The 16,874-nt window shown below is 43.0% G+C and overlaps 1 protein-coding gene across 2 annotated transcripts in view; it reads right to left on the reverse strand.

Annotated features, from left to right (window-relative positions):
• Window positions 1–16,874, reverse strand: part of LOC126183523 (polycomb protein Scm) — a 194,474-nt gene that overhangs the window by 71,990 nt on the left and 105,610 nt on the right. For both annotated transcript variants that reach the window (XM_049925582.1, XM_049925583.1), the window contains exons 10-11: window positions 15,493–15,693; window positions 4,671–4,856 (exon numbers count right to left, since the gene is read on the reverse strand). In XM_049925582.1, the coding sequence (XP_049781539.1) occupies window positions 4,671–4,856; window positions 15,493–15,693 (387 nt within the window). The remainder of the gene's footprint in view (window positions 1–4,670; window positions 4,857–15,492; window positions 15,694–16,874) is intronic.

A 16,874-nucleotide genomic window follows, 5' to 3' on the forward strand; every position in this document is an offset into this window, starting at 1 on the left:
CCTAGTAGCTGGATTCCAATTCATAGTTTTACAAAGTGGTTTGACAGTTTTATAAGCTTTGTGAAGCCATTGGGTGATGATTCTATTGTGCTAATACTTGATGGTCATCATATCACATTTTGTAATACATGAAAGCAAGAGAAAACCACGTCCGCATCGTCTATTTATCACCACATTCCATGCATAAAATGCAGGCTTTTGTGTGGAATTCATGGGACCATATAAAACACATTATCCCCAAGAAAGTAAAATCTGGTGGGCAAATAACCCAGGTCAAGCAGTAACCTGATTTTTTATTACAGTTATTTTCAGCAGCCTACTTGAGATAGTAACAATGAAAAATGCTATAAACAGCCTCAGGTGTATACTTACGGAAAATGACTTTGCAATACTCCAGGAGTTTAGCATACAAGATGCAAACCATAAGTAAATACGAGTCCAATTCATATTCAGCCAGCTCCCAGAATCAGAAAAGCACATCAAGATATAGTAAAATCATCACATTCTGAATTTGTCAAATAGCTAACACCATCCCAATACAGGAAACATTTTATACAATTCAAAGAGAAGCCACGCAGGAAACATAATCTTCCAGTCAACCACAGTCTGAAGACCAAGACACTGAATGCATATTTTGTAGTGGTCATTTTCCTACAGACTAACAGACAGAAATGGGCCCAGTGTATGGAATGCTTCTGTTTCTGAAGAATGTTAACTGAAAAAAAGCTTTTGTATGCCTTCATTGCACTACTTCTGTACACAATAAATGCAGAAAGTGCTAGCGAGGCTGTAAGGAAGAGATTATTATTATTATTATTATTCTTGGGTTTACTAGTTCTTATGTTGACTGATATTAAGTGTTTTCTCTGAGTCTCATATTAGGACATAATTTATATTTTGATTCAAATAGACTTGTTTGTGCTTTATTCAAAGTTACATGTATTAAGTAGGTGAATTCAATTCATAAAATTTAAAGCACGGTAATTTAAGGTGGATTTGTAACTAACAAACATACAGCTAAATCAAATGTTGTAATATAAAGTGGAGTAAAGAGAGATGATGAAAGTTTCACACCAGGAATGAAGCTAGTATGAAGTCTACCCACCACTGACATCAATTATCTGTCTCATCCGATGAAGCATGGCAGTGCTCAGCTTCTAGAAATACTCTCCCATGTATCCAATACTAGTTCTCACAGTTTGTCAAGTGTGTGTGTGTGTGTGTGTGTGTGTGTGTGTGTGTCAGTGTCGGCCAGTATTAAGTTCATGTAATGCTTTATTTCAGTCCACAAATTTTCAATAGGATATAAGTTCAGCGCTCAAACAGACCAATCAATCAGGTCACCATTAGCCTGTTCTGTAAACCATAGCTCCACGATCTGATTAGTGTGAACTGTTTCCAGTGTTTCTGCTAGAACCAGATCACTCCACTGGGATAAAGCACCCTCACAGTCAGCACCACAGAATGTTTCGTGATGTGCACATACTGATGCACAGTGAGATGACCATGAATTTTATGAGATATCCCTGCCCCATCTGACAAAATCCATCCCCAACATGATTTGGCCATCACGCGAACGTTGCGCTATGTACTGTGGATTGTATGATGCTCCTTGTGGCCTGTTGACCATCACCGGACCCTCATTCACTGTGGTAAATACTGACTCACCTGAAGATGTGACATGGTGCCAGTCACAGTCTACATTCAATTCAGCAAAGGCAAGCCTATAAAGTTTGTGACTGCCAGAGAGGGTATCTTTATTAACTGCCTGTGGTCTCTAAGGCCAGCAGCCCACAAGCATTTGTGAACATCCATGGAAACTGGTCTCATCCTTGAGTTGGGCAGCGCTTAAAAATGGACATTCCCTACAACTGTCTGGTAGCATTTGTCCTGCTGATGTACTGACAGCTTTCCTAAGCCCAACAGTTTCAGACAGCCCGTTACCTGTCTTGCACAACCACTTTATCCACTTCTGGGCTCAGCAAGGTTGACCACCATACCTGGCTTCCGCTTCACACGCACTGAAATGATCATATAGGACAGCTGCCAAGACACTATCTCTTGTGGCATGCATATGCTGACACACCCTAGCAGTAAATGACTGTTTGTCATATACCTGTGTTGCACAATGTGTTATCATATTCAGCATACCTTGGGTATATTCATGTTACACTTGCAACACAACAACAAACAATACAATGTAAAAAAAAAACATGGTACTGAGGGGACGCGAACCCTACTTACTTCAGTGGAATTTCAGAGCCTGAAACGCTGCCAGGCGGCTATCATGTAACTATATAGGTTTGGTCTTGTTTGTTTGTTTGTTTGTTTGAGGCAGAAGCATCTTAGAATCCTAAACAGATAAAAGTGAGTGTTAAAATGTTTATATTAACAATATGCAGTAACTATATGCAATCACAGAACATCAAGAAGGTCTTTATGTAAAATTGTTACAATAAAAAGGGAAAAAATACACCATTAAAAAAGGTGTTACATGTGGAGCTGCCAGTGTGTATTGAGTTATCACTGGTGCAAGTCATATACAACCAAAGGTACCTGAGCTTATCAAGATGTGAACAGCTTTTTGTTGTGTGTGCTTTTATAACCTTCAGTGACACATTAACAACAGGGTAGAGGGATGTCCACTTGGCAAAACTAAACAACAACAACACATGGATCACTCCATCTGAAATAAATTGAAGAGATTCTCAGCTCCTAGCTGACTCTTAAAGTAAGCACAAAACAATTGTTCAAAAAGTGATACCTTGAAAAATATACTTTTCACTAGTGAGTCTTCAAACTGAGGTACGGATTCGTATGTCAGAACAATGTCCTAAAGGAAAGATGGGATGAAATTTCTAGTTTCATGCTCCACCAATGAAGAGATTAATAGAGAGGAATATAAGCTGTGACTAAACAAGAATGGTGAATCAAAATAGCAGTGTTCTCTTAAAAGATGCCACCCCAGCAGTTGTCTTAAGCAAACCACAGGAAACGTAAATCTGGATAGCGAGACAGTTTTTTACTGTATCTGCTGATTAATTTTTAAGAATTCTTTTGTTAAATAGTACACAATTGAAGTGCATTTCTTTCCTCCCCATCAGAAGCAGTAGAGAGTACATTTTATGTTCATATCTTCTTGAACAGTCCTCCAGCTCACCAACTCAAATAACAAACTTCTATGTACAATCACATCTGATGTTATCTCACATATATAACTGTACATCAAAGATGGTACAGTCACTGCATACATAAATTTGGGGTAATAATTCAGTACAACGGACTCTCTCAATTTCTCAATGGTGGATTTCTCACACAGACTGACTAATATATATTTTGTTGTGAGTAATTACAAGAATGAGTCAATATTTTAAATTTAAATTTTGACTCCACAATTTATTTATTATTTTCTTTACACTAATCAAATGCTTTCAAACTCACCATAAGAAGGTGTTCAATTGTTAATGGTTCACTGTGCATTTGGCCAAAACAGTTTCTCACAGATATGGTGTTTGATTTGACTGCCTTTAAAGGTGACCATAGGACACATGATGCCTATCTGTTGGTTAATATTTTTTCTGTTTGGTAAGAGACCGTCTTTTATCATGCCATTGTTTACATCTTTCACAACATTTTTTCAATACCATATCAATTTCTGTTCTGATTTCCATACTGGGAAAGTATAGTTACAAGCTCTTTTAATACAGAAATACCACATCAGCCTAAAACATTTCAAGACTAGACCTTTAAAAATAAAGAAACATTAAGATGATGATTTTAAAACTTCAAGCATTCTACATAGTCTATCGCCACTTGAGTGCAGTGCACATAACATCCATAAGACCATGTGGAACTGCCAGAGAAGTCCTTCTTTGTGATGACGATCAATTCACATGTCACACTGGCTTGAATGTTGGTTATGTCGTCAAAGTGTTTACCCTTCCTGTGAATTTCTGCACTTTCTTTTGTTGTGGTAGGTTCATATTGATAACACCAGCTCTCGTCATCTGGGAAGATTTTTTCAGAAAAGAATTGTCCACATTTTGCATTTCAATCAACACACAGTACATGTCCATGTGTCGTCATTTTTGTTCAGAGGTCAAGTTGTGCAGGAAAAATTTTGCATACATTTTTCTCTTCTCCATAACATTCTGGTGAATGTCTTGACCACATGGTTTAAGATGTTGATTGACTGTGTTTTTACACAAAAATGTTGACAAACTACCACCACATGTTCACTACTTAATATTACCAACTCACAAATGACTTGTCGAATGCACATCTACTGTTTACAGTTGAGAGTTTAAGCTGTTACTGTAGTTATTGTGCTGATGTTGCTTGAACATCATGAAGAAAATCAGCTTTGGTGGTTTGTGGACGGATAGTGTATGTTGCAAATATCTGTTTTCATATGAATTTGGTATTCCTAGCAGTTGCTTGATAGAGAAGAGCGAACATTATGCACAAAACATTTTGAGACTCAAACAAAAGGCATGTTTAATCTTTCAATTGTTCTCTCAAATAAACCAACACAACTTTTAAGAAACAGAATACCATAATAAAGCTTCTAAACTGACAGAAACTGATTCTGTTATGTTCTGTGAATGCTTAGAAAAACCACTAGCTTTCAAAATTTCCAGAGTTAATAATTAACAAATGAACTGCCGTACCTGTCTTAGGTGCCGGTGGCGTTAACTGCTTTGAACACTTGGGGCACAAACCTCCCAGAGGCCGGCTTGTACAAAAATTTTCACAGCACATGAGTTCCTCGAAAAGAATTTCCAAGAAACTCCACAAATCGGACATCTTTTCAATGGCTGGGAGACGGACATCAACAGTTTTACTGTCGAAGGCAACTAAAAAGAATCACAGTTCAGAGTTAGAATACTCCACAGAAGTCAACTTTTCAATATGCTTGGGTAAAACACAAAGCTAGTAACCATGACTACATACTTAAATGTTTTAAAGATAAAAATTAAAGTTAGAGAAACTATTTCCAAAGTCAATGTTCAATGAAAAATACATTACGTAAAAACAGCACCAAAGGTAATACAATCAAAACTGATTTTTTCAGGCAATTGAAAAGCAATACTTATGGCCTATAAACGATTCACATGTTGGTCCAGATCCAACAGAATTCATTTTGTTTACACGTATTACGAAACCTCTTTAACAGAAAAGTGTACTCATCTGCACTTTCTATATGCATGTTTACTGTGGTTGAAATTCGTATGTATCATGAAAACAAACAAACAATACAGATGGGACACATTTCACTGCTGAAGACACAATAATTTAAGGCAAAATGTGTATGGCAAAACAAATACTGCTTCTCAAGCTGCACATAGACAAATCATGAAATTACCAGTACGGAATTGTAAAACTACTTTAAAACATGACTTATCACAAAATCAAAACATTTTAAAGAAAAAATATTATCAATAGTGTAAAAACTGGCTTCATATTATTGACACATCGCACACCAACACCTGCAATGTGATATCTCAAAAAATACGAATTCTACAACTGTAAAGAAATAGTGCAGTACATGTTCTATAGAATTACAGTAATGTGATGTCACTAGTACGCAGAACTGCGAGAGAGAGAGAGAGCTGTTGTAACAATACTGTATTGGAGAAAAACAGAGGTGGAGTGTACAGGGTTTGTATAAAAAGTAATGAGACTGATTTTTTGCTGATACGACTGTACTTCGCAGCACACGCTCGCCTGTGGGGAATTGGCAGTGGGGGGTGTCTGGTCAAAAACGCTCAGTGTGCCAGTCACCTGTGGGCTCTTGTCTCGACAGCATCGAGCATGCGTTGAATAGACACACCACAAAGTTGTCGGTCATGGTGCAACATACAGCAAATGATCAAGCAACATTACGCCATCAAGTTTTGTGTGAAACTAGGAAAATCGGGTACGGAAACGTTGCATATGTGTCAGAAAGCCTATGGTGATGATTGCCTGTCAAAAGCAAATGTTTTCAGGTGGGTGAAGAGCTTTAAAGAGGGCCGGGACAGTGTTGAGGACAAGGACCACTCCTGACGCCCATCAACCAGCAAAACTGACAAAAAATCGACCATGTGGGCATTTTATTGAACACCAACCATCAGATGAGTGTCAGGATGATAGCAGATGACCTTGGACTTGGTAAAATGACAGTGCACAACATCATCACCAAAGAAGATCTGCACCAAGTTGGTCCTAAAGATTTTGTCAGACGTTCAAAAGCAAGCACGTGTGGATGCCTGCCAAGGCAATCTCCAGAGCCTTGAAGCTGATTCGGAATTTTTAGATAATGTTATCACCGGAGACGAAACCTGGGTGTTTCAGTACGACCCGGAGACAAAGTGCACGAGTGCCGAGTGGAACACCACGGCATCCCCACGTCCGAAAAAGGGTCGCATGAGCAAATTGAAGGTGAAAGCTGATTGTCTTTTTTGATGTCAGAGGTGTGGTTCATCATGAGTTTGTGCCCCAAGGCCAAACTGTCAATGGCGCTTTTTATTGTGAATTGCTCAAGAGACTGGAAGCCAGGGGCCATTGCGTGAGGCCAGCCATTGCCGATGACTGGAAGCTGCATCGTGACAATGTGCTGAATCACACCTGCTATATGGTGGCCAGCTACCTGGCCAAGAAATGGATTCAAACAATTCCCTAGCCCCTCTACGTAGGGGGGGAGGGGGCAGGAGGAGGTCCAAACCGCCACGACAAGGGCTTTGAAGGCCATCCTAGACTCAGCATTCGTGGCAGCGTTTGAAGCGTGGAAATTTCGCATGCAGCGGGTTGTTGACATTTCAGGGTACAAATTGAAGAGTACTAAGAGGCTCTAGTGATATTTACAGTAAATTTTGATCCACAAGCTCAGTATCATTACTTTTTTATACAAATACTGTATGGTCAGTAAAGAGACTTTTTGAATTGTTACATTGCTTGTCATTTTTCCATAGCATCCTCTAATTATCACACTATTAGTCTACTGAATTTGTACTTCTCACGGTGCTTGCCTATATGATTTTGTAATGTCACACTACTTCTCTATTTAATTTTTCACACTGCTCATTTAAGTTATCACGATTTGCAATGCTACTCATCTATATTATTTTGATTTTTAATGTCCCACTGCATAACAAATTATGGCTTATACTATTGACATAATTTCCTTTTATTTATTTATTTACTTTCTTCATATTTTTCAATGCTAAAATAAACATGTTAACAATCCCAGGCCTCAATGTAAGAGGCCAAAAAATGGTTTTAACAGCAAAGGCACAAGACACTAATGACCATCCAGAACCAGAATGATTGCAGAAGATGAAAGTGATAGATGAAACCATGAAGGGGAGTTCTAGTAAGCATGCTTGCTTTAATTTTAAGCAGCAGACTGATGGTGGGAATGTTTGTTTGTCATGCAATTACAAATATGCTCAATATTTGCAGTCCATTTGCAAGCAGGACTTGACTTTTCTGAGAAAGAGTTTCAGCCACCTCCTCCTCTAGAAAAATGCTCAAATGGAAGAAAGTGCTTCCAAGTAAACAACGAAAACTGTGAACTCCGTAACAGTGATGATAGCACAGAAGATTCTGATTCTGAACGTAAAAATATATATCGACATCAAAAGAAGAATAGGATTCATCTAAAGACCACAGCAACAACAAAAGCAAGCACAGCACAAAAAATTTACTGCACTCCTAAAAGATTCCACTGAAGAGTACTGAAAGCATGAAGTCCTTTATTTCTGAGGACCAACAATCAAAAAAGAACTATCATCTAGATTGTGAACAACCTCTTGTTCCAACTAGTACTAGCAATAAAGAAAACCTGGCAGCTGAAAATAATGTAAAAACCACAGGAGGATGAAAAAAAAAAAAAAATGCCCCATTCTTCTGAATGGAAGCATTTGAAAGCAAAACCCCCAAACAATTCAGGCCAAGAGTAATTCTCCTTACAAGGAAACGAAAGTTCATGATGAGTCTGTGCCCCAAAGCCAAACTGTCAATGGTGCTTTTTATTGTGAACTGCTCAAGAGACTGGAAGCCAGTGCATAATGACAATGCGCCGAGTCACACCTGCTATATGGTGGCCAGCTATCTGGCCAAAACACAAGCTAGGTGTACTAAGCCACCAAGTTAAAATTGTTCTCAAAATTGTACCTTAAGATGAGTTTGTACAAGAGGACTTTTGAGGCAAACATATTGAACCGTGATTGCACCCAGGCATGCACCTCTCTGTCCAGAGCAAACCAAATGCCATGAACATCTTTCTTCAGGGCTCCAAAAATATGGAAATTGCACGGAGAGAGATTGGGACTGTATGAGCTTCCCGGTACAACTTCTGCAGCATAGTTGAAATGACCTTGGCTACATGTGGGGCCACATGCTACCAAAGTTGTAAAGTTGTTTCAACTACACTGCATAAGTTACACTGAGAAGCCCTTACACATCCTCCAATAAGTCCCAATCTCTCCCTATGCAATTTCCATATTTTTGGAGCCCTCAAGAAAGACATTCATGGTTACTGTTTTGGATGAAGAGGTGCATGTGTGGGTACAACCATGGTTCAGTAGGCAACTATGAAACTGACACTTTAGTCTCACAGTGGGATAACTGTATTAATAGATATGGTGATTACTTTTGAAATAATATACAGTTTATTTACTTTTTCTCCATTTGTCTCATTTTCATTTGACTGCTCCCAGGAAGGAGGAAGAACTACCGCAAATATGTACTGAGCCTACAGTACACTCTCTCTCTCCGTGTGTGTGTGTGTGGGGGGGGGGGGGGGGTTGGTTGGTTTCTGGGATTGAAGGGACCAGACTACTACGGTCATCGGTCCCTTTTTCCAAAACTTCAAACACCCACACAGAATAAAAACGAACAATGGAGATGACATCAGACAACTCAAGACAAGAAAGACTCAGAGACAGATCAGACAAAAGGAATTAAAATCAAACAGAGTGTGACAGTAGTTGGCCGACCATAGAGACAAAAAGGAAAAGTCAACCACCTAGAAACACACTAAAATAATAACCCAGTCTAAAATCGTAAGCCAAAGGCCAGACTCAAAACAAAAAAATGACAAACACACAGATTAAGTGATAAAATCCCACTGCCCGAATAAAACGCAAAACTAAGCCTGCCATGGCAGGGTCATCTGTTAAAAGGGCAGGGAGCGTATCAGGCAGCGCAAACGTCTGCCTCAGCACAGCTAAAAGGGGACAGGCCAACAAAATGTGGACCACCGTCAAAGCAGATCCGCAGCGACATAGAGGTGGGTCCTCACGGCGCAATAAGTGGCTGTGCGTCATCTGGGTGTGCCCAATGCGCAGCCAGCAGAGGACAACAGACTCCTTACGAGAGACCCGCAAGGAGGAGCGCCACGTACCGGTAGCCTCCTTGACGGCCCTAAGTTTGTTTGGTGAAGGCAGGGTAGACAACGCCAGAGCCCTGATATGTGGCAAGGTTGGAAAGAAAGCGGCGGTGGAACACCTCCGGAGGGACCGAGTCCTTCGGGCCCTGTGCCAATTCAAGCCGAAGGTATGGGCGGGGCACACACCACGGGGGTGTACGCAGAGGGGCACAGAAAAGAGGTGGAAGAGGGAAAACCCCAAGCCCAGAGAGAAGTTTTCTGACGCGAACTGCGATCGTACAACCCGACCGGGGCCGACGTTCTGGGAGATGGACGACAGACTGAGGGAACAGGAGATGATAATTGGGATGCCCAGGCAAGCTACAAACATGTGTAGCATAAGTGGCCAGTAAAAGTTGGCGCCGTACCCGCAGTGGAGGGACACCTGCCTCCACAAGTATGCTGTTCACAGGGCTGGTCCAGAAAGCTCCGGTGGCAAGTCGGATCCCGCTGTGAAGGATGGGGTCCAGCACCCGCAATGCAGAAGGGGATGCTGAACTATAAGCCAGACTCCCATAATCCAGACTGGACTGAATTAATGCCTGGTAGAGCCGTAAGAGGGTAGATCGGTTGGCTTCCCAGCTGGTGTGGCTCAAGCAACGCAGAGCATTAAGATGCCGCCAACACATCTGTTTAAGCTACTGAATATGAGGGAGCCAAGTCAACCGGGCATCAAAAACCACACCCAAAAACCGATGTCTCTCCACCACAGCAAGAGGTTCGCTGTCAAGATAAAGCCGTGGCTCAGGGTGAACAGTGCGTCGCCAGCAGAAACGCATAACGCAAGTCTTGGCGGCCGAAAATTGGGAGCCATGCGCCACAGCCCAAGACTGCGCCTTGCGGATAGCGCCCTGCAGCTGACATTCAGCTGCTGCAATGGAAATGGAGCTATAGTAGAGGCAGAAGTTGTCAGCATACAAGGAAGCTGAGACAGACGTTCCCACCGCCGCAGCGAGCCCATTAATTGCAATTAAAAACAGGCAGACACTTAAGACAGATCCCTGTGGTACCCCGTTCTCCATTTCTCCTGAACTAGGGGGGAACTATGGGAGGCCGCAACTTGTACGCAGAAGGTACGATGCAACAGAAAATTTCATATGAAAATCGGCAGCGGACCCCGAGGACCCAAACCATGAAGCGTAGAGTGGATGTGATGTTGCCATGTCGTATCGTATGACTTCCGCATGTCAAAAAAGACAATGAGGTGCTGTCGGCGGGCAAAGGCCATATGGATGGCAGACTCCAGGCTCACCAGATTATCGGCGGCAAAGCGGCCCTTATGGAACCCACCCTGAGACGGAGCCAGAAGGCCCCGAGACTTGAGTACCAACTCAACTGCCGGCTCACCATGCGTTCAATCAACTTGCAAAGAACATTGGTGAGGCTAATGGGGCGATAGCTGTCCACCTCCAGTGGGTTCTTGCCAGGTTTCATAACTGGGATTACAATGCTTTCCCGCCATTGCGACGGGAACTCACCCTCGACCCAGATACGCTTGTAGAAGTATAGGAGGCGTCGCTGGCGGTCCGCCGAGAGGTGTTTGAGCATCTGATGGTGGATGCGATCTGGCCCGGGAGCCGTATCAGGGCAAGCGGCTAGGGCACTTTGGAATTGCCACTCACTGAATGGAACATTGTAGGATTCAGGGTGGCGCGTGTGAAAAGAAAGGCTCCGACGTTCCAACTGCTCTTTCAGGCAGTGGAAGGTCAGTGGGTAATTTGCAGAAGTGGAACTCAGAGCAAAGCGCTCTGCTAAGCTGTTTGCAATTATGTCGGAATCAGTACAAACTGCTCCATTCATTCAGTGAGAGTGCAGGGATGCTGACACGGGTCCCGTAGACATAGAGGCACCTAATCTTGGCCCAAACCTGCGATGGAGAGATATGGAGGCCAATGGTGGAGACATACCTTTCCCAGTACTCCTGCTTGTGTTGGCGAATGATTCAGTGGGCCCGCGCACGGAGCCGTTTAAAGGCGATGAGGTGTTCTAATGAGGGATGTCGCTTGTGATGCTGGAGCGCCCACCGGCGATCTTTAATCGCCTCAGCGATCTCAGGCGACCATCAAGGCACAGTCCTCCACCGAGGGGACCCAGAAGAACAGGGAATGGCAGATTCTGCAGCAGTAACGATACTGGTGGTGACCGAGTGAACCACTGCTTCAAGGGCGCCATTGGAAAGGGGTTCAATAGTGGCAATGAAGGAGAACAAATCCCAGTCAGCCCTATTCATAGCCCATCTGCAAGGGCGTCCAGAAGAGTGACGCCGTGGCAGTGACAGAAAGATCAGAAAGTGGTCACTACCACACAAGTCCTCATGCACACTCCACTGGACAGACGGTAAGAGGCTAGGGCTGCAGATCGAAAGGTCGATGGCTGAGTACATGCCATGCTCCACACTGAATTGTGTGAAGGCACCACCATTTAAAAGGGAAAGGTCGAGCTCTGCCAATACATGCTCAACGGTGCTGCCTCGGCCTGTTGCCACTGTTCCACCCCACAGAGGGTTATGGGCGTTGAAGTCGCCCAGAAACAGAAAAGGTGGCGGCAATTGGGCTATCAGCGCAGCCAGGACATGCTGCGGGACATCACCATCTGGTGGAAGATACAGACTGCAGACAGTAACAGCCTGTGGTGTCCATACCCAAACGGCGACAGCCTCTAAAGGTGTTTGTAGAGGGACAGACTCGCTGTGAAGGTATTGAAGGACATAGATGCAAACGCCACTGGAGACCCTTTCGTAAGCTGCCCGGTTCCTATAATAACCCCGATAGCCACAGAGGGCAGGGGTGCGCATTGCTGGAAACCAATTTTCTTGAAGAGCAATGCAGAGGAAAGGGTGAAGGCTGAGAAGCTGTCCGAGTTCAGCAAGATGGTGGAAGAAACCGCTGCAGTTCCACTGGAGGATAACTGTCCGTGGCCGAGAAAAGCGTGAGGGGACTGGGGAGGCAGATTACGCTGCTGTGTCACCTGCCCCCACCGATTGAGCACCTGTGCAAGGGCTACCCATTGTGTCTGAGGGGCCAGTGAGATTTAGGTCCTCAGCAGACGCCAGGATTTCCACCTCATCCTCAGACGCAGAGCTTGAAGGTTGCAGTGGGGGGGAGGGGGGGGCCGTCACCTCAAGTTCCTTGGTCTTAAGAGGTCTTTTTCTTGGACTCTCTCACTGCCCCTTGGGTTTCACTGGCTGGGAGGGCTTCACCGATTCAGTCTCCGGGATGGAGGAGGATCGTGAAGCCCTTTGACCAGCTGCCTGTGGGCACTTATGCCACTGTCGGGGCGTCATCCTTCCCGCTTGTGGAAACCTGGGAAGGGAGGGACCCAAGGGAACACTTGCGAGCGAGAGGAGCTGAAGAAGTTGGATGCTTCTCCGCCTTAGAAGCAGGGACGGACGTCCCTGATGGGTGAGGGGGTGTTGCTCCTGAGGTAGGTGGCGCAGGAGCAACAGGGTAGGCAGTGGCCCCCATGGGCAAGGGGGCATGTGTAGTTGTACGGCTTGGTGATTTGGCTGGAATTCGCTGAACGGACGGGGCTAACACAGTTGTTGTAGCAGTGGTATATGTAGATGTCATTTGAACAGGATGTAGTCTGTCATATTTCCTCTTAGCCTCAGTATAGGTCAGTCGGTCCAGGGTCTTATATTCCATGATTTTTCGCTCATCCTGTAAGATCGTGCAGTCTGGCGTCCGCAATCTCGACATGTGAGGCTGGAAGTACAGCGGAAAGACATATGGACGAACTTCCAGCACTTAAAGCACCACATCGGGGGAGGGATATAGGGCTTGACATCACAATGGTAGACTATCACCTTGGCCTTCTCCGGTAACGTATCACCCTCGAAGGCCAAGATGAAGACACCGGTAGCAATCTGATTATCCTTTGGACCCCAATGAACACGCCAGACGAAATGAACACCTCGACGCTCTAAATTGGCACGCAGCTCATCATCAGACTACAAAAGGGAACTTGTCACAAGCAAGTAACCTTCGTGACTGGGCAGAGGATGGCGTTTTTATCAGTACTGACCCAGAGCGCATTTTGGACAAGCCCTCCACCTCCCCAAACTTGTCCTCTAAATGCTCTAATGAGGCTTTGTGGACATGAAATACTCCCCATCAGCTCTCGTACAAACTAGGAACCGGGGCGAATAACTGTCACTGCCATCCTGAAACTTACACTCCTCCCACAGTGTGGCCAGGGAGGGGAATGTTTTGGGGTCGTGTTTCTGAGCGTTAAATTGAGCCCGAGAATGCTTAGAGACTGCTGGTGGCTGGCCACCAGCGAGAGATGATGTACCACGCTTTATTGCAGGTCATCCGCCCTGATGCTGGGAGTCCCGACGCCCCAGGGAGATAAGCATCTACTCCTTGGCATACGTGGGGAGTTAATGGCGCAGGCATCAGCAGAGCGATCCCTGTGTTGTCAGGGGGCTACAACCAACAGGGTACATGGTGGCCTCACCACAACGGACTGGCTACCATGCTGGATATTAGGTGACAATTAGTCCATGGTCGTCGTAAGTGTAGACAGAGGCACTGCACATTGCATGGCGGAAAATGTAGACAGGAATGTATCCATGCCCAAGAGATGGAGAGCGGGCTGGACTGCAATGCAACGACGAATAAGCTGGTGAAAGGGCTCAATGCACGATTGACACAAAGCACGAAGTAAGGCGCCCTTCCCCACTCGGCTCGCTCTTCGGAATAATTTTGAGGTTTGGAGGTCAAACCCGACAGGGGACCATCACATAAGGGCCGAAACGTTGGAGACTCCTTTTAGTTGCCTCTTACGACAGGCAGGAATACCACAGGCATATTCTTAGCCCCGAACCCGCGCGCGCGCGCGTGTGTGTGTGTGTGTGTGTGTGTGTGTGTGTGTGTGTGTGTGTGTGCGCGCGCATGTTTTTTTTTTCAGAAGCATTCAAATTTGAATTTTTTTAGCCCACAATTGATTTATGTGAATTGTGTGTGGCATTTGAGAATTATGATGACATTGGCGACCAGAAAAAGAGACTATCACGACTTACACCGATTGGATAACCTTGCAAGAGTCAAATAACAACATGATAGAATGAATCCAGACAGCAATCAGAAGAATTGTGCACATGATTTACAAGCAGTACTTCCTACACCTAAAGGGTAAATCTCAGTTTCTTGTTGCAAAAGTAAACTGTTTACTAAATCTGACACTAGTTAACTACAAAACAAAATCACGAACTTATTATATGTGGCATGAGGGAGATTGAAGCAAAAGGGTCACTGAAACTGCCACATGGGTGTCAAAATAAAATTAAAGTTATGGTTGTATATTGCAAAGACAAGTGCTACATAATTATGTGTTAAAGATAAACGATTTTTATTCAGATACATCAACACTTGTATTTAAAAAGCTACAAGCTGGTCCCTGATAGCTAATACGGCAAACTGTTTTGATGATTAACAAATTTTAATAAGTAAATTTTAAAATGATTATAATCTCAGCAAAAGTTTTGATATATACTTAAACTATATATAGCAACCATGAAAATATTAATATTTTCATTCCTTATCTTATTAGAAAACCAAATTGCTATTCAAAACTTCAAAATGTGATAGCCCACAAATAAGTTCTTTTGAGGTATCACAATGATAGTGTCGGTGTGTGATATGCATGTGTCTATAAGATACTGTGTTGTAGCATTACATTTCCTAGAGTCAATTTAATTTTTAACAGGACCATCACCATTCTGATCATGTCATATATTTCTTCTTTCTAACCATAACCAAGCATATTTTTATGTAAGATGATATCATGATGCAGAACCAATGTATAAATATTCAAGTTATCCTTGAAACTGGATACTTCAAATTACAGTAAAATTATTTTTCCAAAATATGTTAAATGAATGTTGTTGAACTAATTTCACACCAATGTGCAACAGGTTTGAAATCTACATAAACAGTACCACTATCTTTCACAATGTGTGAAGTCTTAGCTGAATTTCAGATCTTATACCATAAAAATCTGGTATACACAAACACAGAAAGTTATGCCTACAAAATTAAGAATACTATGAGTGGAAACACAAAACAAATGAAAATTACCTGATATAACAACCTTTCCTTCACCTTGTCTCAAAATGCCAAATATTTGCTTCTGATCTAATGCAGCATCTACCAGAGACTGCACAAAGTCTCTGAGTAATCTGTTTATGTTCTTGGCATTATACATCACCGGCAATTCTGATACTTTACGTGGATCCAGATATGGACCACATGTGCAGCCATGGTTAATGAATATGCAAACTACAAAAGATAAATTCACACATTAGTATTTAATGGAATTTAAAGACTATCTTAATGTTTCACACTCTCTTTCAATAAATTCACTGATACATTTTACATGCTCCCCCCCCCCCCCCCCTCTCTCTCTCTCTCTCTCTCTCTCTCTCTCTCTCTCTCAACATACTGCTGCGAGCAGTGAAGCACGCAGTGTGGTGTAGTTGTATTAGTGTCACTGGTTGTCATGTCGCAGGTCACCAGTTAAAGCCAAACAACCTTATGTTTGTAATGAGTGTATATTCTGGAATATTCAACACATTTACAAATACCAGCATGCTGGAAATTTGAAGTTTATATAAATAGCTGCACTGTAATTTCAGAGGGTAGGTTCTATTCTGAATGTACATTGGTGTTTGTATTAAATGTGCTGTCAGTGATAAGTGTGTATTTTATTGATGACCTTCTTTCGGATTTGGACTTTATTCTGGTCATGATGTGATGACGTCTGGTGGAGACATATGGTAGTTCAAATCCTTTACATCACCATGGCTCCAATAAGGCAACATAAACACCACTGCCTACACTCACAGGAACTGGAATCCAAGCATTACAACCATTCTCAAGGTCTGTATATTCAGGAAACCAATAACAGATTTCAAACCAGCAGCAAATCAGCTGCACATGGGTCATGTTCTCTGGAGTTGGTAGTCAGGACTTGATGAACTCACTGAAAGATTTGACCAAATTGCCAAATACAACACACTGGATGAATGAAGTGTGTGGCGAATGAATACTTTTACTAGGACTGTGTTTACTAGGATGGTATTTGTGCATCAACTACTGATGACTGAACAAAATCACCCTTTGCCATGCACTGACGACATCCTAGACTGCTTGAAAGGAACAAAATATTTCTCAACTATGAGCGTGCAGATAGACTGCTGGCAGATCGAGGCTGACTGGGGAGAGACTGCCTTCAATAACTTCAGACAGCCTCCGAGTGAAAAGATATGTTGACTGAGCTATGTAATGCTCCAGCCACCTTCAAATGTATTTTGGACAACCCTTTGACACCTTAAATGGATGACACTGTCTTTTTAAGAGATTAAAAGAACATCTAAGCCCCTTGATAATAGTGTTTAGATGTGTTCACAATGCAGGCCTCACCCAAATCCAAAAAAGTGCCTCTTCAGTGCCCCAGATAT

This window comes from Schistocerca cancellata, chromosome 4 (genome assembly GCF_023864275.1).
Source record: "Schistocerca cancellata isolate TAMUIC-IGC-003103 chromosome 4, iqSchCanc2.1, whole genome shotgun sequence".
NCBI classification, from domain to species: Eukaryota; Metazoa; Arthropoda; class Insecta; order Orthoptera; family Acrididae; genus Schistocerca; species Schistocerca cancellata.